Source organism: Choloepus didactylus, chromosome 6, assembly GCF_015220235.1.
Source record: "Choloepus didactylus isolate mChoDid1 chromosome 6, mChoDid1.pri, whole genome shotgun sequence".
Classification (NCBI taxonomy): Eukaryota; Metazoa; Chordata; class Mammalia; order Pilosa; family Megalonychidae; genus Choloepus; species Choloepus didactylus.
In genome coordinates, this window is record NC_051312.1 from 69,807,984 (window position 1) to 69,828,980 (window position 20,997).

At 33.7% G+C, this 20,997-nt stretch overlaps 1 protein-coding gene across 2 annotated transcripts in view; it reads right to left on the reverse strand.

The window, feature by feature from the left end:
- The window catches only part of USP47 (ubiquitin specific peptidase 47), a 171,719-nt gene that overhangs the window by 85,404 nt on the left and 65,318 nt on the right, over positions 1–20,997 (reverse strand). For both annotated transcript variants that reach the window (XM_037839958.1, XM_037839959.1), the window contains exons 3-7: positions 19,232–19,345; positions 9,333–9,471; positions 5,170–5,266; positions 1,406–1,551; positions 311–390 (exon numbers count right to left, since the gene is read on the reverse strand). In XM_037839958.1, coding sequence (XP_037695886.1) covers positions 311–390; positions 1,406–1,551; positions 5,170–5,266; positions 9,333–9,471; positions 19,232–19,345 — 576 coding nt within the window. The remainder of the gene's footprint in view (positions 1–310; positions 391–1,405; positions 1,552–5,169; positions 5,267–9,332; positions 9,472–19,231; positions 19,346–20,997) is intronic.

Genomic DNA, 20,997 nt, shown 5'->3' on the forward strand with positions numbered 1-20,997 from the left:
CTAAAAATCCCCTCAAACTCTGAATTAGAGCTTTTAGAGCTCAGGGACCTGCTATATCATATAGCCCAATTTCCTTATTTTAAAGACAAGGAAACTAAGTTCTAGGGTGGTTTGCTGAGGATCTTTACAACTTGGTTAATTGCTAAGCAATAAACTTCTAGTACTTTCAATTCTCCATTCAGAAATCTAACCACTGGACTACTGCCCAAGTTTTAAAAGATCCCAATGGAATAAAAGTCACTTTAAGGTAATGAATGATTTATTAAAAAGCACTAACAGCCCTTTCTTCAACTTCAGAGATAATAATTACCTGTTCTGTTTGCTTCCATTTCTGTTCCAAAGCATCAAACATGACTCTGCACAGTTCTTGCACATCATGCTGCTGCCAAGCTATTTTAAGATAAAATTTAATCAAAAAGAGCAACACATTTAAAGTAATGAAATATTAGTTTGTTGTTTAAAAGTAAAGTGGCAGAAACAAGTAAAAGTCTACCCAAAATAAAGATAAATTTTAAAAATACACACAATATATATAAGAACTATGAAAAGGCAATCATAAGGAAAAGAATCAAGAGATGTCAGCATTTTATAAATAGCATATGCTTTATGGTGCTACCATATTTATTTCTATTACTTTTCACTGAAGAGTTAAAAAATATAATATAAAAAAATCAAAGACAACAAACTTTTCAAAATTTAGTTTAAGTACGTAACAAAAAATAGGGATAAGCAACCTTACTTCATAAAAAAATTCTAATTGATCAAAAATTTACCACTCAGAGCTAAAATTTTAGCCTGCAAAGGAGAGGCTAGGCCTCCCTATAATTGTGTCTAAGAGCCTCCTCCCAAATGCCTCTTTGTTGCTCAGATGTGGTCCTCTCTCTCTACCTAAGCCAACTTGAAAGGTGAAATCACTGCCCTCCCCACTACGTGGGATCAGACACCCAGGGGAGTGAATCTCCCTGGCAACGTGGAATATGACTCCCGGGGAGGAATGCAGACCCGGCATCGTGGGATGGAGAACATCTTGACCAAAAGGGGGATGTGAAAGGAAATGAAATAAGCTTCAGTGCTCTTTCTCACTTTAATTATTATTCTTGTTATTTTTGTGTGTGTGCTAATGAAGGTGTCAGGGATTGATTTAGGTGACGAATGTACAACTATGTAATGGTACTGTGAACAATCGAATGTACGATTCGCTTTGTGTGACTGCATGGTATGTGAATATATCTCAATAAAATGAAGATTAAAAAAAAGTAAATTACTTTTAAATATCAGAAAAAAGCAATGAAAAAGTTTAAGGTAAAGTTAATTAAACTGTTAATACATTTTATGTGTTTGTAATATTATTATCTCCCAGAAATCATTTGAATATAAGAAATATTTATTACAAGAGATTTAGTACCCTCACTACTATCCCATCCAAAGCTTCTGGTAACATCTGTAGTTTCAATTGCTCTCTTTTTGCTGGTTTGTAATAAAACAAAAAGCCTTTGAAGTTGGTATGGGATACTTGTCACTGGATCTTCTTCAGATTCTTCAAATTCCCACCTATTAAAAATGAAATGTTTGAAAACTGTTTATAAAATATTTTATTCTTTAAAGCATAATTAATATCAAAATCATTATAATGTAAGATCTAACTCTGGTAGCTATACAGTTTAAATATTAACTGAAATATTAACAACTAATGAAACATAAGTCTTTCTCTAATTTATAAATTCAGAAGAAATCTAAAATTCAACAAGAAAAGGCATAAGAAGGCAACAGTTCTCAAGAATGAAAGGCAAAGCTCACTTAAAAGTAATCATTGAACCTGAATCTGATGATCAAGACGCTTGTTCTGATAATTAATTGGTAAAAAAAAATACAGGGAACAAAAGCACAATATTAAATGATACTATGAGCTTGCAATCATCAAAATCCAAACTGTAAAAAACTACTGAACAAATGACATCAGTTTTCAACAAATATTTTCAAGGAGAGAAAAGATGGAAGGATACTAATAATACATGTAATAGATTAAGAGTCTTATCAACCAACTGCAATCTTGTTTGGATTCTGATACGAACAAATTGTTACATATGATCTTCTTCCTCTTTTTAAATAGTGAGCCCCTCTCCTTTGCAGATGTCAAAGGAAAACAATTTGCTTTTTCCTTTTCAAGACTTCCCAGTAAACACCTCTATTCATTATCTGACATATGCTTTAACCCTCCCCTCTTCTATTCTTCTACTCAATCCCTAGCTCCTTCCTTTTCTTATAATCCTCTATTGAAGAGATTAATACTTAACATTTATGGGATCTAAAATTCTCCTCGTAGCTGTGAAGGGATACTTAATAGAGCACACTCAGATTTCTTCCAAGGGAAATTTGCTAGCGGGAAGGAATTACTGTAATATAAAAGTGAATTCTCATCTTTTATTCCTGTGTTTACAAATAACTCAAAAGGTTTTAAATCTTGCTGGTACTTGCTGTTATTCCAGTCACCTAAATTAGAAACTTTGGTTTGATTTCAGTCTTCCTTTTTCCTTTACTTCTAAATAAAATTTGCCACTGACTTCTACCAGTTTTACTCTTAAATATCATAACCATTGCCACCATTATTATTCTGACCCTCATCTATGTCTGGATAATAAGAGATTCTTCCAGGGTTTCCTATATTTCAAATCAATCCTGCACACTGAACTATAAACTTTCCTAAAACAATGTATTATTGAACTGGTCATTTACATGCCTCCAATCTAAGGTAGTAAATTCTCTGCAGGCTACTATATAACAAGTAAAAGAAAAAAACAAACCATATTTTTTCATGCTAGTGCCTTCTGCGTTTGTCGTCTTTAATCCAGTGAGGTCCAGCCTTTTTAAAGAGCCATCCCTTCCTTAGTTCTACATTAAAGAACAACATCAGTGCCCTCAGGTTTTGTTTCACACCTGCTATACTTCACTCTATCCCCAAGGCATTTGCCCTTCCCCTTTGTCCTTATATAACTCTTACTCCTCTTCCTCATTCACTGGGTTCCAGTCACCATGATTTCTTTTGTTTTGTGTATGCCTCTGCATTTGCTGTTTCTTCTTCCCTTGTGTATGCCTCTGCATTTGCTGTTTCTTCTTCCCTAAATGCAGTTCCTGCAGATTTCCCAGAGCTGTCTCCTATGAAATCTATTCACCTGGTATTTCTTGAGAGAGGCCCTCCCTGACCACCTAACTGAATTTGTGACCCCTCCCTACATTAACCTGGCTTTATTTTCTTCACAGCACAAATGGCTATATGAATAAGCTATTTATTTAAGCTTTCTATGGAAGTTCTAAGGGAGGGCCTTCATCTTCTTTACCACTGAAATTCCTTGGCCTAGAAAAGTACTTGGTGTATAGTATATGTTTGCTGAATGAATAGCCCTGGTTATGCTCTTGCTCTTCTCCATAATGCTATAAATTTACAGACCACTTTCAAGGAATTAGAACCCACAGTTAAACAATCTCCTGACACATCCATTCCTATGCAGTATTCCCAGGAGCAGGCACATCACCCTGGACTATTGAGTTTTGAGGGCAGGCTACAGACTATACTCATTAACCTTCCCTCCCAGTAATCTGACAAAAACTCCAGTTATGCTGATCTTCTAGAGGCTCCGGCAACACATTATACTTTCTGGCATCAGCTACAGTACAGGAAGAATAGTAGTGTAATCTGCCATCTACTAGGTGGGCCAATTCCAACAGTGTGGTCTCATGCAAAGTACTTAACCTCTATGTACCTTCTGTTCCTTCTTTGTAAAATGGGGATAATGGTAGCAGGTAATTCATCTGGTTTCTGTGAGAATTAAATGAGTCTATATGTAAAGTGCTAGGAACAGTGCCTAAATCATACTAATAATAACTTACATCTGGTAGCACTTACTATTACTCACTTATGTTTTTCAGTCCTCCCATCTGCAATGCTCTCTCTTTCTTTACAACTTGTCCAAATCATACCTAGCTTCCTCACCTACACCTCAAGTTCTACTTCCTTCAATATACCACTTCTCCAAGTTTCATTAATCTCTCTTTTCTTTAACTCTCATGGCATTTAGCTTAGCTTAAATGTTGTTTGTTGTTGTTGTTTTTTGTTTTTTTTTTTCTTAAATGTTATTTAAACTATTTCATGCATACACATATTGCCATTATGGAGAGCTCTGTAAACTACTGAAGAACAAAGACCTATTTCAAACTCCTTCTCTATCCACCAAATACTGGCATATAAACACTACTGGGTAACAAAAGATTAGTGCTAAATGAAAAACATGTCAACTTATACAAGTAAATTCAGATGAAAAACCTGTAGATAAATGTAAAGGTAATATAATGTTGTTTGAGCAATACAACCAATAATATTTAAAGTTCCAGAAGTACTTTAAATATGCATTTATAGTAATTTCAAGAATTATTAAAAAGCAACACGTAAGAGGAAAAAATAAGTTTACTCATACTTTAAAATATCCTAAAAAATAAAGGGGTTATGCATAACTGAAAGAAAATACACAAAGCAAGGAGGTATTACATGTATTATAATAGGATACTCATAAAAATAAATGTCTGACTCCAGGGTTTATTTAAGTATGAACTTCCTCCATAGGGCATTTTAAAGTATCTGATATATATATATATATATATATATATATATATAAACAATTTTTTTGGAAACACATACACACACACACTATATATATAGCTCTTGATATATAAAACACAGAAAAGGCTGTATGTTTTAATTAGAAATAAAATTTACAAATTTAAAAAGATAATGGTTTCTTAAATTGAGAGGTAGAGATTATGATTTATATATTCAGATTCTCTCAAAAGCACATAACATATTTAATTCTTCATAAAGTTGTTAAAGCTTTAAGTGAGGTAAGCTTAATATAGAATTCACCTTAAATGTAAACCTTATTAATTTTATCCTTTAGGTGTCTATGCATTTCTAATTCTCTCTCTCGTCAAATTTTTAATATGCCAGGCTCTCACAAGATCCTGGTTCTTCTAAAATATTCAAGGCATGTCTGATGATGTAAGAAATGCCCCATATATTACAAATATGTGCAAGAAGATAAAATAAAATTTATTAGTGGGAAAAAAAAACATTTTCATTCTTGAATCAATTTTATTTATAGAATGTTTTTGAATACTCACTTATATAATGCATTCCTAAATTCAGGAGTCATAAAAAGTGTTTGCAAAAGGCTATTCAAATAGCAAGTCATTGCTTGATTTACTAATCCCACATATCCTTTAAAAAGAAAACAAATACATATAAATCAGCATTTAGATTGAAAAATAACCAAAAAGAAACCTCAGTAAGATACATATAATGATTGAGAGGTTAAAGTTAATCAATTAGAAATTATTTCAATTTTTTCTAACAGTACCTAAGACAAACTCTTTTTCTAATACATGTACTATGTAAATCTTGTTTCTCAGAAAATTTATCTCTTGAAGTCAGGTAAGATATTTTGTTAGAGATATGTCAGAAATACACACGGATAATTATATGGCATTTAATAAAGTTTAAGAATAATTTGTTAAAATAGTATGTTTTACTGAATAAAAGTAACCTTTGTTCCCTAAATCTAAAAATTGTGAAATAAAATGGAAAAGTAAAAACATATTCACTTTAAATATCATATGCACCCAAAGTAAATGAATCATTTATCCCTATCATCAGGCCCTATAAATCAATTTCTACTCAGAATTAATAAATAAGGTAAATCCATTATATGAAAATCCCCAAAGCTGAAATTCTAAGCAACTTGAAACTTCCTGTATTTCAACAAGCCCCTAAATCTGAAATTCTATACATCTGCATGCTATACAATGTGTGACTATAAAGTAAAACAGATTAAGAATAGAAGAAGAGAGGAGGGGAAGAGAGAAGGAAAGTGAAACTTAGATAAACTTAAAATTCAAATTTATATTTAAGAGTAGTTAACTTTCTATGCCTCACTGGATGTGGTGGACATTACTTGGAACATTTTTCAAATTTCTGTTTTGGAATAGACTTCAGTTGCATTTTATGAGACACAAATAATGCAAAAAAAAAAAAATCAGTCTCATTATTTTAATCATACCTCATTATTTGGGCAAAATGTGGTAAAAAAAACTTGCTTAATAATTAAACTTATTTACTCCCACATAATAAAAAACTATCAATAGATACTTCTCAATTTGAAGCTCTTCAAAATACTTTTTTAATTTCTTAACAATTAACAAAAATATCTTAAGAAATGATATTTCTGTATATTTGTACTGCCAAAGGAGTTGATAAAAGGACCACCAAATACCTGTGGTAAACTTTGGTCAGTTGTGGAAAAGTATAGGAATAGATTCCAGACCATCTGCACTTGGAAAATTCCAAGAAGAGACTAACTAGCTATCTGTCTTTTACTTTGGACTAAAGTTCAAGCTTTGATATTTAATTCCTTTCATCATTACTTTAAGAACACTGTGTACATGTATTTATGTATTTTATTCTACATTGGTACATATTTAAATATAAATGTCCTCAATTCCTGACTACCCCCTACATAAGTTGCTCTCATACCAACCTCTACTTAATCCTTATTAAAGCACTGATCTCACTGTTTTGTAATTACCTATTTACTCCTATGTCTTCCCTACCAGATTGTGAGGGTAGGGATTCAACTGATTTCTCTCTCTATCCTACTACCTAGCATAGCAGCATGTACACAATGATGGGGAAGAGTATACGACTTTCAGATAAAAAAAATTTGCATGACATCTAGCCTTATCCATTATCCAATTCCTCAACAGTCAAGAGAGAATCACTCTACCTGTAGCTTTAAAAGGTAAATGACTACTACTACTGTCTTTTGTGTACCTAAAGATCAATCATATATCATTTATTATTGACTCTGTTTCCCTTCCCTGGGCTTAAAAAAAGAGTTGGGGGGGGGGGGTATTAAGGGAAGAAGGGAGTAATAGTGATCAATTTTCCCATCACTCTTTATTTTGCCATTAGCAATAAAAAATCATATAGAATACCTATGGACTTTCGTACTTGCTTTAGCAAGTACCTCACAAAATGTACTACTATTTTCCAAAAGTGTAAAGATTTTATTGTAACTAATAAAACAAAAGTGCTACTGAATTAATAGAAATCTTTTGTCATTATGCAATGTTTAAATCAACTTCAAATGACAACTATTATCAAGTGGGTCCTATATGTGAAATATTTGAGAGTCACTGCTTTAAGAATAAGACAGTAAGGGAATAAACAGAAAATATGCAATTTAAAATAAAAGGACTGCTAAAGAAACTGGACAAGGACAGCAATCATGAGGGATTTAAACGATGAAGCACCCACAGTCTCAGTTTCTTATCACTTATAAGTCCACCTCATTGATATTTATAAATACCTCCTTATCCCTCAGAATTAATTCCTTTCCCTCCCTTCTCCTATCTCAGTGGCTGAGTACTAGAGGGAGTTAGCGGCAAGGGATACAGGAAAGAATATGCTAAGTCCCCAAACTCATTGCATTACAGAGAAATGTGTTTCTAGACCCGTAAGCAGAAATCATGGGAGCATTTTTTAGTGAAAATATTTTGTGCACAGTGCCAAGACGTACAATAATTTCTCCAGGAAAATGCAAATCCAGTAGTCACTAACAAAATAAACTTTGAACCACAAACACTTTGGAGACTTACAGACAATTTTAATTCAGCAAAGCCACCAGAAGACTTGAGAAACATGCACAGATAGGTAAAGTAGAGGTGTGTGAGGAGCAGTAACTGGGAATAAAGACTACAGAAGAGAAGACAAAACTAAATCAAATTGCTACAACTAGTTTTTCCTGGTAGTACTATCAATAATTTTTCACTTTTTTTTAATTTTTCAGTACCACAGTGTACATGCATTACATATGTTTAGTCAATGAAACTTTTAAAAGAATATCTCAGACTTAAGGAATTTACAGACACCAGAGAGCCATAGGAAGTTAATTTAGCTAAAGAGAATCTAGTACATAGCACAAAGTAGGAGTTCTGTAAATACTTGGTGAATAAAGGACTGAATCGAGAGTGCACAGTAACTACTTCAAGAATCCTGATTTGTTAAATCTGGAACCTTCTCAAAATATTCCAACTATCTCAGAAGAATCTAGGGTACTTATTTAAAACAAAATGCTATTTCCTTCAGTCTACTTTCGAGTAACTAAATCAGCCTAATGAGATCAATGGCTTAGAATTTGCATTTTTAACAAGTACCCCCAAATGATTTTTAAAGAAATAAAAGTTTGAGAATCACTACTTCAGACAATGTAATGGGAAATAGCTTTATCTTCAATTAGCTGAATCAGAAGATAATTTTGCATTCTCTTTTTTTTCTGAGTTTACAGAAAAAAATTCTATTGATATAAATGATCCTAAATATCAAATATGACTGGCTTTTACTGTTATTTATCTAACAAATAAACCATTAAGCCTGCACAAATGATGAAATAAAAGTAAATTATTCTAAGTTCCATTAGAAGATTACAGAGCACAAAAAAACAAAATCTGCAGTCTAAACTCCATAGATTTCTTTTTATCCTGGATGTATTAATGTTTAAAGCCACCTCTGTTTTGAAGTTCTATAAGCAAGGTTCTGAGGCCATACTTAATATGAAATACTATTAACTAGTTGCACAATCAAAGGCTTCTCTGAATCCCACTTTCCACATCTTTCAACATGAAAGGTTTATTAAGAGTAAATGACGTATGTTTAGATTATATTCAGTAGGCAATCATCCAATCTTATATATAAATGATTAAACCCTTGAATAAAGAAAAGCAATTTCATTAGCTCAATAAATGGAAAAAATCCAAAAAACTAGGCTGAATCATATTTAGAAAAACATTAACAAGAATTTATTATGATGAGTTTAAACTAAAAGATAACACAAAGGTTCAATAAAATAATCCCACAGTCTATTCAAACCCAAAGAGATAACAGAGGCATTTCTTTCCTGAGGAATATCATATTCAAACATCTAAGATTATATTCAAAATAGAAAATTATCAAAAAGAAGAGTCTTCTCTAAAAATTCAATATTCAACATTTTTTACTTTACTAATAGTGGCACTAACAAAACAGTATAAACAAAACAAAACAAAACAATGGGTTGAGGGAAAGGGAAACCACATTCTTGTTCTGACTCTGCTGTTTTTAGCTAGGCTGAGTGATCTTGCTTAGGGTTCTCAATTTTCTTATTCACAAAATGAGGGGATTATGCCAGAGATAACTAAGATGACTTTGGGTCTAATGCACTATGATTGTATTGAAATACAGCAAGTCTTACCAGTTTCTGATTTATTCAAAATAGATGAATAGGAGTAGCTTTGGCTGACATAATCACTGGTAGAGCCCACAGAACCTTCTCTTGGAAGTGGACCAATAAACCTGTCATGTACACTGTCATCCACAGCACTGGAATCTTCCTAAAATATAACAGTCAATATTTATTGAATAGTGAATGTTGCTGAAATAATGAAAACAAACAAAACCACATATTAATTGTTGAAGCAATGAAAACAATTACTATTACTGTTACCACCAAGTATTCAAAGGAATGTACACCTTCACCATTTCCCATCGGAAAGTTTGAAAGACACTGATATATAATGCTTTGGAGAGGTGTTCAGGTCTCATTCCCAAGTTCTTACTTGCTCAATTCTGTTTCAAATTTTCTGTTTATATTAGAAAGGGAATTTTTTTTTTTTTTGTTCTAATAAATCAAAAGTGCCACTATGAACGCCTTGATGACAAAGTCTATCATTCATTTTTACAAATAGGCTTGGCAAATAGGGGATATTCAATAATTGCTGAATGAGATGGATAGTTACTTACTGTCTCCAACCAAGAAACTTCCTATTAAAGAGGAAGAAGGGGAAAAGGATTAACAAATTGCAAAAGCAATTAAGACAGAGCTTCCAGGTAATTCTATGAATTTTAAAACATGAGCTCATAATCTGTGTATCTGGAGTTACCTAAATTAATAGCTAATTCAGATTTCAATGTAACTCAGACTAATAAAAACTTCCAATGACATAAAAATAAATGATGATATTAAGGAACGTCAGGCAACATATTTTGGTATTGCTTCAGAATGTATGCTATGTTTAGTTATTGTCTTCTGTCCAGAAATGCATCCTTTTCCATAATAGACTTCTAAATGAAAATCATCAATTACAACAATTTTTACTAGGGAAAGTTTCATCAAGAAGACAGGTTCTGAAAAGGTCCATAAAGTCTCTGAGCCTTTGTTTCCTCAGTCTTTAAAATGAGATAAAACAGAACAGGTTTTCTCAATCTTTTTAAACCCATACCCTCCCTCTACATATATTGTCATGTATTTGCAAACATGAGATAGATCCAGTTGCATTTTTAATGCATACATGCCCACAACTTCAAAAGTCAAAAACTCTCTGAAGGAATGCCCTTCACACTGGTAGTTACTAAATTAGATAATCTCTAAGGTCAACAGATTAGACAGGAAAGTCTAGTAAGATAGGGATTGGGGGTATCCACAAAAAGAATAGAAATAAATTTTGTAACTTTCAAACTAGTGACTCAAACAAAAAAAGAGGGGTAAGCAAAAATGGTAGAGGGGAGTCCATCCCTCCCCAGAAATACTAAAAAAACTGGCAAAAACTGCCAGGACACACTAGCCCAGAAATCTGGGAGATCAACTAAACACATACTTAACCAGGAAAAAGGCCACTGGAACACAGCAGGTGGTCTTTGTGGCATTTTAAGTTGCCCTAGCTCCACCCCCAACCCTGGCATGGCAGCAGTCTTAAGACAGCATCCTGCATTCCCACTGTGATACATGGCTCCAGAGGATGAAGAGCATACACCTTGTTCCTAAGAAATTGTGTTTGTCTGTTTTAACCAGTCTGGGAACTCCCTTGAAGGTCTGAGAAACTAGGGGTTTCCCTTTTCTTGTCTAACCATCAAGTGGAGCACCTATGCAGATGACATTCCCGAAAACACTGAAAGACAAATGAACAAGCTGCTGACACATCAAAAGCCTGGGAGGAAAAGATGGGAGTGAGATTTTTGAGGGAATAAGACTTTGAAAACTTCTTGTGTAGACCAGGGAATTTACAGAGCCATGCATATATCTGGGCAGGATGTATGCTCAAAAAGACCTGAGAACACCATAACTTTTCACCTATGGCTGATTTTTATGCTGCATGTAAAAAAGGAAATAAAAGCTAAAGCAGAGATGTGAATTGCCTGTCTAAGCATAGGACTGCACAACACAAAGCCAATCTGCAAAAACCTAAATATTTTTTATTCTTTTCTTGTCTGTCATTCTTTTCCTTCTTTTTTTTGTATTCTCCTTAATTAATTTATTTTTTTGAGGGGGTCTCCAGGCATTTAAGGAAATATCTGTCATACCAATAACTGAGCACTAAGCTAAAAGAATAGAGGCTTCAGAAACCACACAGGATAAAGAATACACTCTTTAGAAAATATGGTTTAGAAAAATTACTACACAAACAACTACACCCCATAGCAAACAACAACAACAAATAAAACCTGGGGAGGAGGGAGAATATGATTTCCAGAGTTAATACATCATAATACTCAAAATAGCCACTTAAAAAAAAAATTATAAGGCATGCAAAGTATAGGAAAGTATGGTCTATTTGCAGGTTAAAAAAGATATTAAGAGAACTGTCCCAAACTTTAAATCAACTGTCTTAAATATGCTGAAAGAGCTAAAAACAAACATGAATAAAGAATTGAAAAGAAATGAGAAAAATGTCTCAAAAAAGAAAGAATATCAATAAAGACTAGAAATTACAAAAAGGAATCAAACAGAAGTTCTGAAGAAGAAAGATACAATAACTGAAAATAAAAACCCACTAATGGGTTTCCAGAATGGATGTGTAAGTGGCAAAAGAATTAGGTCAATCAAAATTATCATCTGAGGAGCAGAAAGAAAAGAATGAATGAAAAAAAACAGCCTAAAGACATATGAAACATCATCCAGCTTACCAGCATACAGATAATGGGAATCCCTAAAGGAGAGGAAAGAGAAAAAGGAGCAGAATGGATATTTGGAGAAATGATGGATGAAAACTGCAAATCTGGTGAAAAGTATGAATCTAAAAAGCCCCAGAGTCCAACAAACTCCAAGAAGGATAAGCATGAAAAGATCCACGCTGAGATAAATTATATTCAAAGTCGTGAAAGACAGAGAAAATCTTGAAAGGAACAAGGGAGAAGTAGGAGTAGCCAGGTATAAGGGACCCTCAGTAAAAATCACAGTCAATTTCTCAACAGAAACCCCGAAGGCCAGAAGGTGAAGGCATGACAGATTTGAAAAATTGAAAAGAAAAAAAAAAAAAAAAAGAAAAACCCATAAGCTAAGAAAGCTTTATTCAGCAATACTTTCGATCTAACATGAAGGAGAAATAAAGACATTCCCAAATAAACAAATGCTGAGGGAATCTGTTGCTAGTCTGCCCTACAAGAAATGCTAAAGGGAGTTCTTTAATGTAACTCAAAGCCATGTGAAGAAATAAAGAATACTGGTAAAGATAACTACATAGGTAAATACAAAAGTCAGTATTTTGTATTTTCGGTTTTTAATTCCCCTTTTATTCAAATATAATTTAAAAGACAATTGCATAAAAGAATAATTGTAATTCTATGCTAATTGGCTATACAGAAGCAAAATTTTTGTATGCTATTGAAAGAAAGTTGGTAACAGTTCGAACTAGATTGTTATGAATTTAGAACATTAACTGTAACCCTCCTGGTAACCACTAATATAAGAAATTACATACAAAAGGAAGTAGTAAGGGAATAAAAATGGTACACTACCAAAAAATCATTTGAACACAAAAGAAGGGAGTAATGGGAATAAAGAACAAAAGACAATTAGTAAGATGGCAGAAGTCCTTATCAGAAATTTAATTTAAATATAAATGGATTAAACTCTTCAATCAAAAGGCAGGGATCGGGGCAGAAAGGAATTAAAAACACGACCCAACAACATGCTGTCCACAAGAGACTCACTTTAGATCTAAAGACACAAATAAGTTGAAAGCAAAAAGATGGAGTAGATTACATGCAAATAGTAACCAAGAGACCTGGGGTAGCTTATCAGACAAATATTTGAAGCAAAAATTGACAGAAATGAAGAGAGAAATAAGATAGTTCATCAAAAATTGTTTGAGACTTTAAAACCCCACTTTCAAAAACAGATGGAAATAGACAGAAGATCAATTAGGAAATATAGGACTTTAATGACTCTAGAAACCAATTAGATTTAACAGACACATACCGAACACTCCACCCAATAGCAGCATACCCATTCTTCTCAAGTGTACAAGGAATACCCTCTAGGACAATGTTAGAACAAAAAACAAGACTCAATAAATTTAGAAAGACTGAAATCATAAGAAGTATCTTCTCTGATCACAATGGAATAAAACTAGAAACCAAAATCAGAAAGAAAATTGGAAAATTCACAAAATGTGAAGATTAACACTCAAACAATGGGTAAAAGAAGACATCACAGGGAAATGAGAAAATACTTAAGAGACATATGGAAACAACTCCATAACATACCAAAACTTATGAGATACAGAGAAAGCAGTGCTCAGAGGGAAATTTACAGCTGAAGCCTTGTAATGACTTGAACTATGTCCTAAAAAAGACATGTTCAAGTAATAACCCCCAGTACCTCAGAATGTGATCTTATTTGTAAACTGAAATAATTAGTTGAGATGAGGTCATAATGGAGTAGGGTAGGCCCTAATCAAAGAGTAAAAGACACACAGACTGACACACACAGCGAGAGGACCATGTGAAGACAGAGGCAGAGACTGGAATTATGGGTTACAAGCCTTTGAATGCCAGGGATTGCCAGTCACCATTAGAAGCTAGGAAGAGGCAAGGAAGGATTCTTCCTTAGTACTATCAGAGAGGGCATGGTCCTGCCAATCCCTTTATTTTGGATTTCTAACTTCCTGAAATATAAAAGGATAAATTTCTGTTGTTTTAAGCCACTAAGGTGGGGTACTTTGTTACATCAGCCCTAGGAAACTAATACAAACTAATACAAATGCTTATGTTATAAAATAAGAAAGATTTCAAATCAATAACCTAACTTTCCAACTTAAGAAACTAGAAAAGAAGAGCAAACTAAACACTAAGCTAGCAGAAGGAAGGAAATAATCAAGATAAGAGCAAAAATAAATAAAATAGAGAATAGAAAACAATAGAGAAAATCAATGAAACCAAAAGCTGGTTCTGAAAATATTAACAAAATTGACAAACATTTAGCTAAACTGACAAAGGAAAAACAGAAGATTCAAATTACTAAAATCAGAAATGAAAGTGGGACAATTACTACTGAATTGGGAGAAATAAAAAGGATTATAACAGAACACTTGAAATAACTGTGCACCAAGAAATTAGAGAACCTAGATGAAATGGATATATTCCTAGAAGCACAAACTACCAGAAGTGACTCAAAAAGAAACAGAATATCCAAATAGACCTGCAACAGGTAAAGAGATTAAATCTCTTGAACCTCTCCTTATTGACTACCAACAAAGAAAACCCCAGGACAAGATGGTTTCACTGGGAAATTCTAACAAATATCTATGAAGTTAAAACACCAAAACTCTCAAATTCTTCTAAAAAACAGAAGAGAGAACATTTCCTAACTCATTCTATGAGGCAGTGTTACCCTGATACCAAAGCCAGACAAAGACAACATAAGAATTGAAAACTACAGACCAATATCTCTGATGAATATAAGATGCAAAAATCCTCAACATGGTATATAGCAATCTGAATCCTGTAGCATCATAAAGGGATTATATACCATGATCAAGTGGGATTTATCTCAAGAATGCAAAGGGGGTCTGTGCCAGTTTGAAACTGTTATAGACTCCAGAAGAGCCATGATCTTTTTTTTTTTTATCTTCATTTTATTGAGATATATTCACATACCACGCAGTCATACAAAACAAATCGTTCTTTCGATTGTTCACAGTGAGCCATGATCTTTTAATCCAATCTTAAGGTGGAACATTTGGATTGTTTCTATGGAGATGTGACTCATCCAATTGTGGGTGGTAACTGTGATTGAATTATATGGATGTGTGGACCCCACCTACTCAGGGTAGGTCTTGATTAGTTCACTGGACTACTTAAAGAAAGCTTAAGAGCCAACACAGACACAGATGCTGACACTCGCAGGTGCTTGCAGATGCAGACCGAAGGACGTCTGGATGTGCTAAGCTAAGAGATGAAGTGCAAAGTTTGCTCCAGAGAAGCTGAGAGGACCCCCAGATGCTTAGAGAGAAATGCCCTGGGAGAAAGTAGCAAGGATGCACAGGAGCTGAGAGAGAGGAGTGAAGACAGAAGCCCAGAGACATTTTGGAGAAAGCCATTTTGAAATACAACATGGGAGCAAGGATCAGCAGACGTCAGCCATGTGCCTTCCCAGCTGACAGAGGAGTTCCAGAGACCATTGGATGTTCTTCATTGGAGGTATCCTCTTGCTGATGCCTAGTTTAGAAACTTTTGTGGCCTTAAAACTGTAAATTTGTAACTTAATAAATCCCCTTTATAAAAGCCAATCCATTTCTAGTACTTTGCATAATGGCAGCTCTAGCAAACTGGAACATGGTCCAATCCCAATGTAATATACCAAATAATAGAATGAAGGAAAAAAAAATAAGCATGATCATCTCAACTGATGAAGAAAAAGCATTTGACAAAATCCAATACACTTTCATAACAAAAACACTTCAACTAGTAATAGAAGGGAACTTCCTCAACATGATAAAGGGCATATATGAAAAAACTGACAATTAACATCATATTTGATGGTGAAAGACTGAAAGCTTTTCCTCCTAAATCAGTAACAAGGCAAAGATGCCTACTTTTGCCATTTCAACCCAATATTGTACTGGAAGTTCTAACCAGAGCATCCGAATAGGAAAAGAAGAAGAAAGCTACCTCTATTCACAGATGACATGATCTCACATCTAGAGAGCATTAAAGAATTCATAAAAAAGCTACTAGAGTTAATAAATGAATTCAGCAAAGCAGCAAGATACAAAATTAACACTCAAAAAGCAGTTGTGCTTCTATACACTAACAAAGAACAATCCAAAAAAGAAACCAAGAAAGCAATTCTTAATTTTGATGCTATTACAATAGCCTCAAAAAGAACAAAATTCTTAGGAATAAATTTAACCAAGGAAATAGAAGACTTATACAATGGAAACTATAAAACACTGCTGAAAGAAATTAAAGAAGATCTAAGTAAATAGAAAGACATCCCATATTCTATTTATTTATTTTTAGAGAAAATGTAGGTTTACAGAAATATCATGTAGAAAACACAGAGTTCCCAAATACTTCCCTCCCCCATTATTAACACTTGACATTAGTATAGTTATCTGTGCTACATTTGATGAAAGAATATTACTATAATTGTACTATTTAGCATAGTCCATAGTTTACATTAGGGTTCACTATTTGTGTTGTACAGTCCTATTGGATTTTTTTAAAATTTTTATTCTAGTAACATATATACAAACCTAAAATTTCTCCCTTTAACCACATTCCAATATTCAGTAGTGTTAACTATATTCACAATGTTGTGCTATCATCACCACCATCCATTAATAAAACTTTTTTATCACCCCAAACAGAAATTCTGTACCAATTAAGCATTAACTCCCTATTCTCTACCCCCACCCTGGCCCCTGGCAACCTATATTCTAGTTTCTGACTTCATGAATTTCCTTATTCCAATTATTTCATATCAGTGAGATCATACAATATTTGTTCTTTTGTGTCTGGCTTATTCCATTCAACATGATGTCTTCAAGATTCATCCATGTTGTCACATGTATCAGAACTTAATTCAGCTATAAAAAAGAATGAAATTCTGATACATGCTAAAATATGGCTTGAAAAATACTATGCTAAGAGAAAGAAGCCAAACATAAAAGGTCACATATTTATGATTCCATTTATATGAAATGTCCAGAATAGGCAAATCCATAGAGATGGAGAGTAGATTAGTAGTTGTCAGGGGCTGGAAGGAGTGGGGAACAGGAAGTGACTGCTAACGGGTACAAGGTTTCTTTTGGGGGTGATGGAAATCTTCTGGTATTAGATAGTGGTGATGTTGCACAACCCTGCAAATATACTAAAATCCACTGAATTATACAATTTAAAAGGATGAATTTTATGGTAAATGAATATCTCAATTTAAAAATTTAAAAAATATGATTTATGCTTACTGACAACATTTCCTCACCATCCATTCTCCTAGACCTCCCAAGTCTTTCTTTACAACACTAATGATATAATCTTCTTCAAGATAATAACTCTGTAATGGCCAGACCTAGTAGCCTTATTTCTTTTTACCTCTTTTAATTTTATAATTCCAACAAGGTTCCTTTGAAACTCCTTGCTTTCATTAGCTTGCTTGAAACTTAATCTATTTCTCTTTTCTACCTGAACAATTTCTGCTCTCCAAATTTAGCCCCTCTTTTTCCAAAATATAACTGTAAATATTCCTTGAGTATCAGTCTGTTGTTCAGTTTCCTCCCTATCTAACACTTTATCTTTCCTAATTCTCATTTTTTATGGCCTAAAATACTGTCTCTAGGCAGACTGCTCAATCTCCAATCCTGCCCTCTTTTCCTAGAAGCAGTTCTTTATAGTTCCACTTGATTGTTTTGCCATCACTTCTAACTCATTATATCTGAAACATACTGTACTACTTTCTCTATAAAATTTACTCCCAATCAACTTCCTAGATTCTGTCAACAGTTTCATCAAGAGCCAGTTACTGATAAAATGCCTAAATAGAGTGCATGACCAGGAGCCACACTGCCTGGGATGGCTTTGCCACCTACCAGTTTTATGACCCTGAGAGAGGTAAATCTAGTGCTAAATGACCTCTCTGTACCTTAGTTTCCTCATCTTTAAAATGCGGATGATAAAACTACCTACTTCATAAGGTTGTGAATTTAAAATGTGTTAATACATATAAAATAATATTTGGAATACATTAGAATCATTCAAATATTGTTCCAGTCTTCTCAAACTTCTGACCCATCCCTAACCGTAACTACCCATATATGTATCTGTCTACTTTATCCAAACACTTCTATCAAATTTCCCTAGAAAACTTATCTATCATGTGACTCCTCCTTCTCCATTTCCAGCATCACCACCTTGGTGCGAGGCCTCGTTAACAAAATCTAATTAACTATAACTCCTCTTCTCTAAGCGCTCTTACTTCAATCTACTCTGAACAGTACAACACATGATGTGCTTTCCTTTTCACCTCTTCACTTTCCTTGTTATTCCCTATTTGTTATTACTCTTTTTTTTTTTTTTACTTATTTAAGTTCAACCCATCCTTCAAGGCTCAGCTAAAGACCCTAGGTTAGAAGGCTCTTCCCTGATATTACCACCATTCAGTGATCTTACCTTATTTGGACTCCTCCAGAATTTGTCTGTAGTAGTCACATGGTACTTTGTATATGCTAACTTGAATTATTTATTTTCATAGGTATATAAGCATCTCCTTAACCATAATAAAAACTTTTTGATGCCTAAAGCCACAACATTTATCATTTGGAAGCCCAAGGAATTAATAATGTAGCCATCATGTAACAGGAACTTAATAAAATTTTTATTTGAATACCTGGTGAAGAAGGCTTAGAATAACATCTCATCCAGTACCTTAACTACTTTTACAGTTTATCGATCAGTGTTAATCCAATTAACATAACAAAGATTTATCAGAACCTGTTGCTTCTACCTGTTGTTTTATCAGCCTGTTTTAATTAACCCAGGAAAGCAGGACAGTAGAAATAGGAAAATGTGATGCTAAGTCTGATTATGAATGCATCTTACATTATAAGCTTCCTAGGAAAAACATAACCTGCTTGTGAAATAATTTCCAAAAACAAGGTAAGCAAAAAGTGGCAACAGACTACATTCACAAATAATGGTGCTATGTATTAGGCACCATTAAGATATACATTTAAAGCAAACCAAAATAAAAGAGAAAAATAATATTCTGTTACATTTTGTAATACAGCTCTCCTTTTTCTTTCAGAAAACTGCATTCCCAAGTAGCAGGTGAGAGTGCATAAAAATTTTGAATATAGGGTTTTCTAAGTTGCTTACCAGAAGTATTTGAGGCTGTTCACCATCTTTATCCGTCAAATGCAGAAAGTTCTTCTTTCCTGGCTCAAAATTAGCATCAAGAAGTGACTTGTCACTGGAATGATCCAGTGGAGGCTACGGGTATAAAACAAAACATCTCAGATTATAAGACACTATTAACTATAATAAAAGAATAAAACAAGTAATATGTAAATGGACATATTTCTACATGTATTGGGCTCAAATAGTATTTTTTTTTCAAATAATAATTCTATTAAAATTGCATTAATCTAGGCTTAGAATTAATCTATACTCATGTACTGGGATGGGATGGCTAAGCCCCAGTGACAGTGAATTCCCTGGCAAATACCCTAGATGCGCACATTTCCTAACATCTAAAAACTGAGGAGAGAAAAGGCAAAGGTTAAGAGGTAGTGTTAAATACTACATAAGAAAATAATCTATAAGCATATGTATTTTTATGTCCTTTTAAATGTATATAATATAGTTTTTAATGGATTTTCATGAAAATTAACTGGAGACAACTTTACATAACTAAAAACTATAAAAACCTAAGTTTTCATATATGAGTATAATATATATTCTCAGATAAGCATTACATTCAGCAACAAACCAAAATAATTATATAAAATAACCAAATGGGCATCTTCCAAAAGATCCCTTAAGGAAAAGTTTGTCTTAGTAAATACCATTTCAAGTCCACTGCCAGGATCCAGAGGACCCCAGGGGGATGGAAGTAATCATTCTTTTGAAAATTAAACACCTAACATTCAATAACTCTTTTATCTCACGGAGCAATGTCAACCCTAATTGTCATTCTGCTATACTCAAGTTGGTAGATGGGAGATGGAGCTTTGAATGTCCCATACCCTAATCACCCACACTCTCAACCATTGTTGTGAAAAATGAGGGACATAGGGATGAATATCCATTTCCTCTGTTTTAAAGGTATTTTGTTATATTAAGAAAAATGTGTAATGCTTCAAAGACATAGGGGATGTCTCCTTAGAAGGCCTCATTTAATGGAAATGTCTTTATTTGTCAGGCAATTACAATGATGTATAAGTAAAGGAATAAAGGTTAAAAAAATTAACTGTAGGGAATTCTGCAACTTACTAATGTGTGACTTGGCCAACTTTCTTCACTTACCCATGACTCAGTTTCCTCTTCTATAAAACAAGGCTATAACAGCACCTACCTCAGAGGGTAGTTATAAGGAATAAAAGTGGTTATATTTGTACACTGCTTAGAACAATATTTGGCATATAGTAAACAAAATAAGTGTTTAAAGTAAATAAAAAAGCAAACTTATAAGATGTATCTATCTCTTTGCTTTGGCTCACATCTATGAATCCATGAGAAAAACAGGATGCAGAAAACCTGAAGCTAAGAGAAGCCACATGGAGGATAGGATCATGGGTCCCTTATACTCTCTGGCATGACATAAAAGATCCGTTGATATAGCTAGAACACATAGGAGTTTTACCTCAATAAATGTGTCTGTGTGTATGAGGTACTAGGTAGCTAAATGAGGTTGGTTTTCAGAGGAACATACATGGAGCATTGTGCAATCAGCAGGTAAAAGAGGGTATACTTTTAGAAATGTACAAAGGGGAAATGAAAACACAGAAATGGAGCACAGGAGAACAGTCATAGCTGAAGAGAAAGAAATAGGTAAGCATGACATAGAGCTACTTGAAGTTACTGTAGATAATTTAACAGATGCTGTGCCGGTTTGAATGTATTGTGTCCCCCAGATGCCATTA